The sequence below is a fragment of the Rana temporaria genome, chromosome 4 (assembly GCF_905171775.1).
Source record: "Rana temporaria chromosome 4, aRanTem1.1, whole genome shotgun sequence".
NCBI lineage: Eukaryota > Metazoa > Chordata > Amphibia > Anura > Ranidae > Rana > Rana temporaria.
This window is the reverse complement of record NC_053492.1, coordinates 437,754,720-437,768,242: the sequence shown is the minus strand read 5'-3', so window position 1 is coordinate 437,768,242 and position 13,523 is coordinate 437,754,720. Positions and strand designations below refer to the sequence as shown.

Genomic DNA, 13,523 nt, shown 5'->3' with positions numbered 1-13,523 from the left:
GCTGTGTAATGTTCTCCGCACTGATCAACTAGACAATGGCGGGGGGGGGGGGGCGGCTTGGCTTTCTCGTGGGGACATTGGCGGCATATTTGTGGGGACATTGGCGGCATATTTGTGGGGACACGGCGGCATATTTGTGGGGACACGGCGGCATATTTGTGGGGACACGGCGGCATATTTGTGGGGACACGGCGGCATATTTGTGGGGACACGGCGGCATATTTGTGGGGACACGGCGGCATATTTGTGGGGACACGGCGGCATATTTGTGGGGACACATTTAAAAAAAGTATCGGTAATCGGTATCGGCGAGTACATGAAAAAATGTATCGGTACTCGTACTCGGTCCTAAAAAAGTGGTATTGGACAACCCTAGTTTTTAATTAGTATCCTTGAGCAGTGACTTTTTCTCTAAGAAGTATAAACTGTTTCAGGTCAGAAGCAGGCCTTAAAGCACATAATCAATCTGCCTTTTTAGACTAATGCCGCGGACACATGATCGGAAATTCCGTCAAGAAAACCGTGGATTTTTTTCCGACTGAATTCTGGCTCAAACTTGTGTTGCATACACACAGTCGCACACAATTCCGACCATCAAAAACGCGGCGACATACAACACAACGAGCCCGAGAAAAATGAAGTTCAATGATTCCGAGCATGCATGTTTTTTTGCACGTCGGAATTGCATACAGACGATCGGAATTCCTGACGAGAACTTTTCCCGTCGAAAAATTTGAGAACCCCAGTTCTGAAATTTTTGCCGTCGGAAATTCCAACAGAAAAAGTCCGATGGAGCCTACAGAATTTTTGACCAAAAGCTCACATCAAACTTTTCTTGTCGGAAATTCCGACCGCGTGTACGCAGCATTAGCCAGTCTGAGTAACCAAAGAGGTCCGTTTTTGCTGCGGAGAATTAGGTGCCATTTGGCAAAAACTAGTGTGCATTGCATCAATTAGTGTATCAGGTGTGAAGCCATAGCTTACACCTCAATTTTAGGAGAGGGAAAATCCTCTGCTGCCTCTGATACAAAAGCAATGTCCTCAATACTTAACTCCAGAACATCTTTAGGAAAAGGAGCTTTCTCTTGATTATAGAACAGGGTCAGGGGGAAAAGAAACGTTAAGGGCTGGCAAGTGTGAGAAGAAATCATTTGTTTCCAATATGCATTGCCCTTCCATGTGCACCTTGCTGCAAAGGCTTGTTATAGATTGGGGTGGTTGCCACTATTTTGTACAGTTGGATGAATTGGGTGCAGGGATGCGCTGAATGCCTTTATGCTACTGCTGGGCATCATCTGCGCCCCTGTGCCTTTATGGGATGGTGGGCTCACTGCAGGCATACCAGCCCTTAATCCATCCATTCTTTTATGTGCTCCTACTATGGAGGCTCTGGATATTTAGCGTTATGACCGCAGTATATACAGAGGTCCTTTGGTGTGGGCACTGCGGCTTACACATATATTTGAAAATATGTGCAAACAACAAAACCATCTGATTTAAATGTAAACTGTTAGGGCCAATTTGGTTGTTTGCTAACTGGCTGGTAAGTGTGCTGGGAAATTCTTTGTTTGCGAAGGAAAAGGATATGCAGCATTTCTGGCCCGAAGGTTCTAGAAGTGCCAGAAAATTTTCTGAAGCATTCATGCATAGTGAGAGATATCTGCTTTTGTCATGAATGGGAGAGAGTCAGATGAGAGAAAGGGTGTCAATACAGGACATTGCTCCTGGATAAGGAAACAACCCTGAGCCGTGTTCTGCATTTCCTGTATGCCGTCTGCAGTACGCATCCTATTCAAATTTCTTGTCCAAGCAACCTTGTGCCTGTGATCCACCATTACTAGTGAGGGAATCTCCAGTGGGGTATTCATGGTTCAGGAGGGCAGAATACATTTGCACCTCCAGGAGGAGCTGCTATAACCCAGACGCCAAGCTTCTGTGGCTGCGAGAATGCAACAACGTAACGGGTGAGTTCTTAAAGAGCGATCAATACCGTATATCATTCAGGAGGCATGACACTGCTGCCTCATCCTTCTGAAACAAAGTCCAGATAGGAAAGAAAAACACCAATTTTAAAAAAGAACTTCCTGAGAAATGTTAGACACAAAATGGCAGGGGGCGCCTCAAACAAAGTGAACATCCAAATCTTCTGCCCATTAAAATGTCATGCGCCTAGCAGATAGTGTTTAAAGCAAGAACCCAATTCCATATGAAAGGAAACCTTGTATTATCTGATCTACGAAACCGGGCCTATAAAAGGTCCATCATGGTGGGCATACCCCATAAGGGGTCTTCAGGGTCTGGGAACCATAGAAATGGACCACATTCCTGGAACCTGTATAGTACCCTTCAGCTAACTTCACACACTGAGCTTTGATGCAAGTGATGAGATGGATGTTGCTCAAAGATTAAGATGAAAAAATAAAATAAAAAAAATCTACACTATATTACCAAAAGTATTGGGACACCTGCCTTTACAGACACATGAACTTTAATGGCATCCCAGTCCTCATCCGTAGGGTTCAACATTTAGCTGGGCCCACCCTCTGCAGCTTTAACAGCTTCAAAGATGTCCACAAGGTTTAGGCGTGTGTCTATGGGAATGTTTGACCATTCTTCCATAAGCGCATTTGTGAGATCAGCCACTGATGTTGGCAGAGAAGGCCTGGCTCACTGTCTCCACTCCAATTCATCCCAAAGGTGTTCCATCGGGTTGAGGTCAGGATAGTCAAGTTCCTCCACCCCAAACTCACTCATCTATGTCTTTAGGGACCTGTCTTTGTGCACTGGTCCAAACCATTTGGTGGAGGGGGGACTATGATGTGGGGTTGCTTTTCAGGGGTTGGGCTTGGCCCCCTTCCAGGGAAGGGAAGTCTTAAGACGTCAGCATAACAAGACATTTTGGACCCTGTCCTGTTCCAACATGGCTGCACACCAGTGCACAAAGCAAGGTCCATAAAGACATAAATGAGCGAGTCTGCGGTGGGGGAACGTGACTGGCCTGCACAGAATTCTGACCTCAACCCGATGGAACACCTTTGGGATGGATTAGAGCGGAGACTGCTTGCCAGGCTCTCTATTTCAACATCAGTGCCTGACCTCACAAATGCGCTCCTGGAAGAATGGTCAAACATTCCCAGAGACACACTCCTAAATAGGGGTGCAACGGATCACAGTTGATCCGTGATCCGAACGGGTCACCCCCTTCGGATCGGAACACACTGTGATCCGCGGATTGCTGCGGCTCCGTAGCTAGGCCGAAGCCGCGGCCTTTCCTAATGTTATGGCCGCGGCTCCGGAGCTAGGCTGAAGCCGCGGCCTTGCCTAACGTTATGGCCGCGGCTTCGGCCTACCTCCGGAGCTGCGGCCATAACGCTAGGAAAGGCCGAGGCTTCGGCCTAGCTTCGGAGCCGCAGGAACAACATTAGGAGCGGCTTCGGCCTAGCTCCGGAGCCGCGGCCATCTTGGTACACCGGGCGGCGGCCCTCCTCTGTTTACACCCACAGAGGAGCCCGTACTCGTGGGACACACGCTGGGAGTGTCTGTACTGCCCGAGGGGGGTCTCTTGCCCTGAGAGGAGGGAGGTCTTTTGCCCTGAGAGGAGGGGGGGGGGTCGTCTCTTGCCCTGAGAGGAGGGGGGGTGTTTGCACCGAGGGGGTACTATAGTTGGTGGGGGTGAACAGTGGGGGGGGGGGAGATGTGTATATTACAATGGGGGGGGGGGGAGATGTGTATATTACAGTGGGGGAGAATTTTTTTTTTTTTGCCGATCCGAAAAATGATCCGATCCGTGACTCCTGATCCGAGGAACGATCCGAACCGTGAGTTTTTTGATCCATTGCACCCCTACTCCTAAACTTTGTGGACCTTCCCAGAAGAGTTGAAGCTGTTATAGCTGCAAAGGGTGGGCCAACTCACTGTTCAACCCTACGGACTAAGAAGCCATTACAGTTCATGTGCGTGTAAAGGCATGAGTCCCGATACTTTTGGTAATATAAGGCAGGGCTAGACAAATCCCAGTCGCCAGGGTGACTAGCAATAGTGTCCTGGCGACTTGGCTTGGAAGGTGAGCTGGTGCCATCTGGTGGTGACCGGTTGGTATTACAAGTTATTACCACCAGATTTGAGCTGGCGCCATCTGGTGGTGGCCGTTGGCATTACAAGTTAAGCATTACAAGTTAAACAGCAATTCTAATGTAATTTTTCACTATTTTCACTGCCATCTTCTTCCCTCTAATTAGAACCCCCAAACATTATATATATTTTTTATCCTAACACCCTAGAGAATAAAATGGCGATCGTTGCAATACTTTCTGTCACGCCGTATTTGCGCAGCGGTCTTACAAGCGCACTTTTTTGGGAAAAAATTACACTTTTTTTAATTAAAAAATAAGACAACAGTAAAGTTATCCCCATTTTTTTTTAATATTATGAAAGATAATGTTACGCCGAGTAAATTCATACCCAACATGTCACGCTTCAAAATTGCGTCCGCTCGTGGAATGCCGACAAACTTTTACCCTTTAAAATCTTCATAGGCGACATTTAAAAAAATCTACAGGTTGCATGTTTTGAGGTACAGAGGAGGTCTAGGGCTAGAATTATTGCTCTCGCTCTACCAATCACATGTGTGGTTTGAACACAGTTTACATATGCGGGCGCTGCTCACGTATGTATTCGCTTCTGCGCGCAAGCTCGTTGGGACGGGGCTCGTTTTCTGGCTCCTAACTTTTTTAGCTGGCTCCTAGATTCCAAGCAAAAGGGTACATAAAATAATTGCACAGATCCAATGCAGTTCATTGCTCAGACAGGTCTATAAAGAAAGTTGGATCTTCGTTAATCTTTATGTAAACACAAATTACTTCACACTAATCATCACTGATTAGAAATGAACTTCTCCCCACCACAAAATCACTTTCCATAAAGAGACATCATACCAGGCTTTTGTCCTGTAAGCACATCATTAACGTGCAGACGTCTCCTGTCGCTTGATGGTTCACCAGCATGACGGCTTCGTCTTCTGTGATCGTGTGGACATCGTCGCCCCATTCAGCAACTGCAATCACAAGAAAATCCCGCCATTAGCTCGGTACTGCTAAGAGAAATGCTTGAAATAAAGACTTTGAAAAGGACGTCTGATATAAGTGACAATTAGGTTTGAAAGACTAGAACAGGTGAGCGCACTTTCTTCCCCGTTCAACACTTAGCAGCCTTTATTCTGAATTACCACACCGCATTAGCCAAGCAGGGAACCAACGTTCGGAGAATGATCGTAGAAAGGTAATAAAATGTCAGAATACTTATCAAATAATCCACTCTCCACTAATTCACAGTTCAAAGTACTAGGACAAAAATTAAAGGAAATACAAAGTCATTTATTTTCTACACACACAAATCGATCTTTATATTAGACATACCAATCAATTACTTTTAGGGTCATGTCACTCCATCAGCCAAGTAGCAGAGATTTATAGCAACAATAATATTTCGACTACTTAAGCTGCCAATTTTGTGGCTCACCCAACAACGAAGCTACAACTTGCTTGGAGTTTGAGTTACACACCAAAGGGCTCTCACTGCAATTCATTATTTACCTACCAACAAAAATAAAGCCTCATACACACGATCGGACTTCCATCGATCAAATCCGTGTAGTTTTGTCCGAAGGGCGTTGGCCGTGAACTTGTTCTGCATACAGACAGCAGAACTTTTTCAGCCAACATACACAAAACTATGCAGTTTTTCAGCTCTTTAGTGCCACCCTTTGGGCAACTTCTGCTAATGTTATCTGATGGTTAGCATTGGTTCGGAGCATGCGTGTTTGTACTTTGGATTTAAGTCCGACGGACTGCTGTACACGATCGGATAAACTGACAGCACACATTTGTTGTTGGACAATTTGGGAGCATGCACAGCCAACATTTGGTGTCGGAAATTCCAACAATTGTCCAATGGAGCATAGACAGTCAGATTATCCAACAAAACCCTTCCATCACACAATTGTCGGAATATCGGATCGTGTGTATGGGCCTTTTGGCTAATGACACCCGGGCCGGCCACTAACCATCCTGCTGCTGACAATTTGTCAAAATCAACAATGGCAGGATCGCTAAAAGGCTACCAGTTTGTCCCTATGGAATTGTTCCTTCTGTAGCCAAGGCAGCGATGTGTTACTCCCATCTCTAAAGATCAGCAGCATTCAGACCAGTGGCAGAGCAACATCTTGCTGAACCTGGCTACAGAGGGAGCAAATGTTTTTTTCTGCCACTTTTTGTTTACAAGTTCAAATCAGTATTTTTTGCTAGAAAAATTACTTATAACAGTGTTTTTCAACGTTTTTTTCAACCAAGGCACCCTTTAAAATCTGTCAGAATCTCGAGGCACACCAAACCAAAAATTTGGGAGAAAAAAATTATGCCACTTGCTATTTGCACAGTGGTTCAATTAATTAAAACAAAACACAATATAATACCCCAATTTGCGGGTATAGTGTGAAAGATGATGTTATGGCGGGTAAATAGATACCTAGCATGTCATTCTTTAAAATTGCGCACACTCGTGGAATGATGACAAACTTTGATACTTCAAAATCTCCATAAGCAACACCTTAAAACACCTTGTCTTATTTATTAAACTTTTTTTTTTCACTGTCCCTTTTGGATTGTTTCTCAGGCAAAACGGTGGAAGAGGGGGGACATCCCCTCCCGCCGCTTCTGAAAGCGTTCCAGTGGCTCAAAAACCACTCGGAACGCTTTCATGAGAAAGCCAGCCACTGGTTGTAAAAAAAACAATATCAAGGTTATGGCTGATATTTTCATTTTAGGGCACTTTCACATTGACTAATTCCATTGCAAGCATGGTGATTTTATTTATTTTTTATATAATATACATGGGCTATGTGGGTTATTATTGATAATGATAACTGTAAACTTCAATACTGCAGTTTGGCCGCAGCGCAGGATATCTGCGGTTTTCATGTGGTTTCTCATAAACTTCTATTATGTAGTACATTTTTGGTACATTTTCTGAAAGCACACCAAAAATAAGGGACATAATAGAAGTCAATAAAAAAACACATGAAAACCGCAGGTACCCTTCGCTACATCTGAGCTGCGGCCAAACTGCAGGATTGAAGTATACAGTTATCATCATCAAAAATAACCCATATAGCCCATGTATATTATATTGCATTTAAAAAATTTACCATGCTTGCAATGAAAAGTGAGGCAATGAAAGTGCCAACAAGTGTTATATAGTTTATTTTTTATTTTTAGAAACACCATGCCTGCAATAAAAACTAATCATACATTGAAAATGACAGGTGTAGGGAACGCCAAGGTGGCAGACACACTCCAGGTGGACATAACCTGCTATTTTGAGTTTACAGATGATTCTTTGTCTTGGCTGGCTCTATCAGATAAAACGTGTACTGGATCTCTCTCCATCAGAGGAGTCTGACTGACAGGGTGACACGAGGAGAGCGGAGTGGGCAATGGAGGTGTCAGGAGGGAGACATGATATTAAAGGATCCCTCTCTTCCTCCATGCAATGACCTTCATGGCTCATCTACTACAAGTACTGTACCTGTGTCTCCTCGCTGTTTTGTTTCCTACTCGTGGTGTTCTTCTTCTCCTCCCCTTAGGGAAACGCGCGCCAGCCAGCATCTATTCCCGAGGCTCAAGGCCCCGTACACGCGACCGGTTTTCTCGGCAGAATTCAGCAAGTAACTCGATGGGAGACGTATTCTGCCGAGAAAACCGGTGGTGTGTACACTTTTCGCCAAGAAACCAGTCGGGAAACTCGTCGATCCAAAAAGAGAGCATGTTCTCTATCTCCTCGTTGGGCAATGGGAACATTTGGCTCGACGAGTTTTCTGACAGCCGAACAAGGAACTCGACGAGCAAAACGATGTGTTTTGCCCGTTGAGTTTCTCGGTCGTGTGTACGGGGCCTCACACGTCACAGATATCAGTGCGTGCGGCCGACCCTCCCATAGCAACCGATGACGTAATCGGTTGGCAAGACGCGGTCGGAAAGGTCCGCACAGCTTCCCGAGTGCCTGTGGCAGCGGGAAGTGAGCTTTACACAGTGGACCGGCACCACTGTAATAATAAATATTAACCAAGTGGCCATCAGATAGCTGCCTATATTGGGGGTCATTTTGCCGCGGCACACCTGGGGTCTCCTCACGCAACTGGTTGAAAAACACTGACTTATAACACCCAAACATACAAGCAGAAACCCTAGGCCTAGGGAATAAAATGGCGATCATTGCAATTTTTTATGTCACACCATTTTGTCAAAAGAAAATTGGGGAAAAAATACACTTTAATGAAATAAAAAAAAAAAAACACTGTTTAAAGCTTGTAAATTTTATTTTTAAAAAAAACACAACTTACCCCAATTTTTTTGTAGACTGTGAAAGATGTTACGCAGAGTAAATAGATACCAAACATGTCACGATTTAAACTTGCACATGCTCGTGGAATGGCAACAAACTTTGGTACTTAAAAATCGTTATAAGCAATGTTTTAAAAGCCTTTACAGGTTACCCATTTAGAGTTACAGAGCAGATTTAGCACTGGAATTATTGCTCGCGCTCGAACACTTGCAGCGATACCTCGTGTGGTGTGAATACTGTTTACCTATGCATACACAACTTGCGCTTCATGTACACAGGACATTTTTACAACCTCTCTTGAAAGATTTAACTTGACAGGTAGTAACCTAGGTTTAAAACGTCCATTTTGCCGCATTTACAAATGTGGCGTTTAGGTTTAGAAGTGTTTGTGAAAAAAAAAAAAAAAAAGTCTATAAAACAAAACGCGGCTAAACGCCTGCGTTTAGCATTTGAAACGTCAAACTTCGGCGTCTGAACTATTTTTTTTGCCTTCAAAAAATGCCTATAAAAGAAACTGCCTAAAAAAACAGTATACACATAAGATAACATTGAATGAGTTAAGGGGCAGTTGAAGTGTCCAAACTGCCTCTGAACTCGCTTCTATGTGCGAGCACAGAGGGGGAAAAAAATTTTTTTTTGCTTTTTATTTTTGCATTGATCCTTTTTTCTTAGCACTTTTATTTTCATTACAAGGAATGTAAACATCCCTTGTAATAGAAAAAAGGAAGACAGGTCCTCCTATATGGAGATACCCCAGACCTCTTTAAGATCAAAACAACTTATTTTTTAAAGGTATTTACTTCAAAACGTCCGGTCCTCCAAGGCCATAGAGGCGAGCAAAGAGTATCTACTTTTTGATCGCCTATGGGAGCAGCAGACCACAACGTCGTCTCGTCTCGCGGGTGAACAGGGTAAGCCCAAGAAACACTGGCAAGTGAAGGGGGGGGGGGGGGGTTGGTTCGGACGTCCCCTCTTGGGGGGGGGGGGGGAAGAGAGAGAGAGAGAGAGAGAGAGAGAGAGAGAGAGAGAGAGAGAGAGAGAGAGAGAGAGAGAGAGAGAGAGAGAGAGAGAGAGAGACACACACAGACTTTTTGGAGATCCTGCTGCTGGCGATTTGGCGCTAGCAGCGGAATGGCCCCTGCTGACCAGTCTACTGGTACCCATACACTAGATGAAAAATCGTTCGAAAATCTGCAATTTAGACAGTTAATTCATTTTTCACCCAGTTAATGGGCAAGAAACGATAAAATCATTTTTAATTTTTTTTTTTTCCTAGGGCTGCCTGACGGCTGAAGATAAGAAGCAGGAAGTGGCAAAGGAAGTCCCCCAAAAAAAGGGTACACACTCCCCCCCCCCCCCCCCCCAAAAAAAACACGACATGTCAGGGGGCCAGGGGAGCTTAAAGCGGAAGTTCCACTTTAAAAAGATGTACTGTAAACGTAAATTTGGGGATTACACAGATTGCTAAACTGTTGCACAGTGATTGCATGTCCTCGGTTGCGCTTTCAGTCCACTGGTCTACTCAGGTTGAAGACAACACTTCTACCTTGTAGCTCCAGCAGGTGTTCTGCAGGGTTATATAAACTCACTGGCCACTTTATCAGGTTCAATCGCTTGGTAACGCAAATTGCTAATCGGCCAAAACACGTCTCTAAAATGTATAGAGAATGGTCCAAAAAAGGGAAAATACCCAGTGAGGCAGTTGTGTGGACAAAATGCCTTGTTGATGTCAGAGGAGAATAGGCAGACTGGTTTGAGTTGATAGAAAGGCAACAGCAATGTGCACAACACATAACTTTGAAGCTGATGGGCTACAGCAGCAGAAGACCACGCTGGGTGCCATTCCTGTCAGCTAAGAACAGGAAACTGAGGCTACAATTCACACAGGATCACCAAAATTGGACAATAGAAGATTGGGAAAATGTTGCCTGGTCTGAGGAGTCTCAAATTTTTCAGCTGTGAGATTCAGATGGTCGGGTCAGAATTTGGCATAACCAACATGAAATCATGGATCCATCCTGCCTTGTATCAACGGTTTAGGCTGGTGGTGGATGTGTAGGATATTTTCTTGGCACACTTTGGGCCCCTTAGTACCAATTGAGCATACAGTGTACCCATCTTCTTATGGCTCCTTCCAGCAGGATAATGCCCCATGTCACAAAGCTCCAATCATCTCACCACTGGACAATGAGGTCACTAGACTCCAATGGCCTCCACACTCACCAGATCTCATCCAATAGAGCACCTTTGGCATGTGGTGGAATGGGAGATTCGCATCATGGATGTGCAACCTACATATCTGCAGCAACTGCGTGATGTTATGTCAATATGGAACAAAATCTGAGGAATTTTTCCAACACATTGTTGAATATATGGAATGAAGAATTAAAGCAGTTCTGAGGGCAAAAGGGGGTCCAACCCGGTACTAGAGCTGCACAATTAATCATTAAAAAAAAATTGTGATCTCGATTCAACCCCCCCTGACATCTCCAATGCAGAGTTTGCCCATGTTTTCATAAAACAACTGGAGAGACTCATCAGCTGTGAAAAGAAAATATCAAGTTCTTAACAGGAAACATTGTAACTAACTTCCTTCTTAGATCAAAGGGATACATTTCTGTGTAAAGAAAAAATCCCCAGTCTGCCAAGTTTGTAACAACATGAAACAATGTAACCAACTTCCTTCTTAGAGCAAAGTGTGTGTAAATGCAGGAAGTTTAACCACTTAAACAAGTGTCAGAAGGAGATTTGGACTTTAAGTTAAAATCAATATTTTTTGCTCGAAAATTAAATGGAACCCCCAAACATTATACAGTAAAACCTTGGTTTGAGAGCGTTTTGCAAGACAATCAAAAGGTTTTAATTAGGGGTGCAACGGATCAAAAAACTCACGGATCGGATCGATCCTCGGATCAGGAGTCACGGATCGGATCATTTTCGGATCAGCAAAAAAAAAAAAAAAAAAAAACACAAATCTTGTTACACCCACCAGAGTTTTAGATTTCACAGTTATTCTCAACACAAAACGGAGCTTATATGCTTAAATACAGTGTTTGGAAATCCGACGGACTGTTTATTGCTAATGTGACAGAACACCTCTGATTTTCACATTAAATTTAACATTTAAACAGTCCGTCGGATTTACAAATAGTGTATTTAAGCGTATAAGCTCCGTTTTGTGATGAAAATAACTAAATCTAAAACTCTGTTGGGTGTAATAAAAGATGTCCACTTGCCCCCTAATCACTATCATTACTGTGATTAGTACAGTGCACACAGGAAAAAAAGCAGGGGGCATATCCATCCTCAATTGCACAGGGAGAGGGGGTTTCTTGTATAGAAAGGGGGGGGGGGGGGTATATGCTCGTACAGATGACACATTGATCTCCTCTGCAGGGATGCTCCCAGATGTCAGGGTTGATGGACACACAGTTCCAGGTGATCTGCCTCCCCCCCCCCCCCGTCACTCTGAGCTCCTTGGTTGGCGGGTGATCGCAGTGTCCCCTCTCTCAGGCTTATTCTCAGTAGAGAGACACTCGCAGCACACTGGGGAAGGTCACCATTGCCCATAGCAGATTGCTCACATCTCTGTAACTATATACACCGCCCGCCTCAATGATCCTCTCAGCCCCACCTTTCATGTAGCTGCCGGTGGATGATCCTGCGCTGTAGTCCGCACTGAGGAGGCGTGTCGCGCTGGGAGGCGTGTCACGCTGTGCTCTGGGCTCTGACAAGCACACGGGGGTGGAGCAAGATGGCCGTCGCTCCGGAGCTAGGCCGAAGCCGGGGACTTTCCTACGGCCGAGGCTCCGGAGCGCTCCGCGGATCGCGGAGTGTGCCGATCCGAACGGGGTGACCCGTTCGGATCACGGATCGGTGACGATCCGTTGCACCCCTAGTTTTAATACATTTTGCCTTGATATAAAAGCGATGTATTGATATAAGAGTAGCGTCATGTCACAAAAATAAACAAATAAATGAAGGTACAACATTTAGCAACTTATTGCTGCACTTAGGAGGTGCCTCTCTCCTCTTTTATACCCTGTAAAAAAATGAACAAGATATACAAGTGCTTTGGATTACAAGCATGTTTCTGGAACGAATTACACTTGTATATTTTTTAGCAGAGACCCTCGGGAATAAAATGGCAATTGCTGCAATATTTTATGTCACACTGTATTTGCCCTGTGGTCTTTCAAATGCAATTTTTTGGGGAAAAAATACACTTCAATGAATAAAGATTAAAAAAACAAAACAAAAAAAAAACCCGTAAAGTTAGCGAGAATCGTAAGAGAATTGTGATCTATCTTCTAAGCAAAAAAATCGTGATTCTCATTTTAGCCAGAATCGTGCAGCTCTACTAGCAAGGTGTACCCAAGAAAGTGCCCAGTGTGTACTTGGGCCTGAGCCTTGGCATCCCTTACTCTACAACCTCCAGGTCTGAACCATGGTATGTGCCAAGGAGAAAGCTTCTGGCTAGCATAGAAATATGAACTCCTGTTTATTGGCATTTGGAGGATCCATTTGTGGCAAATAATGCACCTGGCAGCACTGACAAAATGACAGAACATAAAATCATACAAACTGCATAGAGACAGGGCCCCTAGTACTGTAAAGCAAGCTTGCTTGGCAACCAGCCACAATGCCCACATTCCTAACCCTACTGCAAGCATTCCATAAGCTCTCCATGTCAAGTATGTGGCCACTATACGGGTGGATACACACTTTTTTTTTTTTATGTGTTTTCATCATGTGTCCATCACTATGGAGTTTCCAGCAAACAACCTACTCTGGTGTTGCATTAGGAGTAAGGAAAGTCTCCAGAGTATTACTGAAATGTGGGGAATCAAACTGATGCACGATGTCAAATACAGCTTTACACACGTGATCAGACAGAACAATGTACAGAGAGGCACTTAGTGTTTTGACCAGGAAATGGTCCGTCATTAGCAGAAATTTGACGAATGTACTTCAACAGTAATCTCATCTGCATCACTTTACACAGATTTCACATTTATTAATGGATGCAAGGCCTTGGCTGAAGGACTTTCTCTGCCAGGGAGACGAGACTAAAGGTGTGGGGGCCACAGACCCCAGTGGGGAAGTCGTTTTGCTGAAGGTCAGCA

The 13,523-nt window shown here is 44.4% G+C and overlaps 1 protein-coding gene across 2 annotated transcripts in view; it reads right to left on the bottom strand.

The window, feature by feature from the left end:
* LPGAT1 (lysophosphatidylglycerol acyltransferase 1) overlaps positions 1–13,523 on the bottom strand; it is a 167,928-nt gene that overhangs the window by 57,689 nt on the left and 96,716 nt on the right. For both annotated transcript variants that reach the window (XM_040351482.1, XM_040351481.1), the window contains exon 3: positions 4,935–5,053. In XM_040351482.1, coding sequence (XP_040207416.1) covers positions 4,935–5,053 — 119 coding nt within the window. The remainder of the gene's footprint in view (positions 1–4,934; positions 5,054–13,523) is intronic.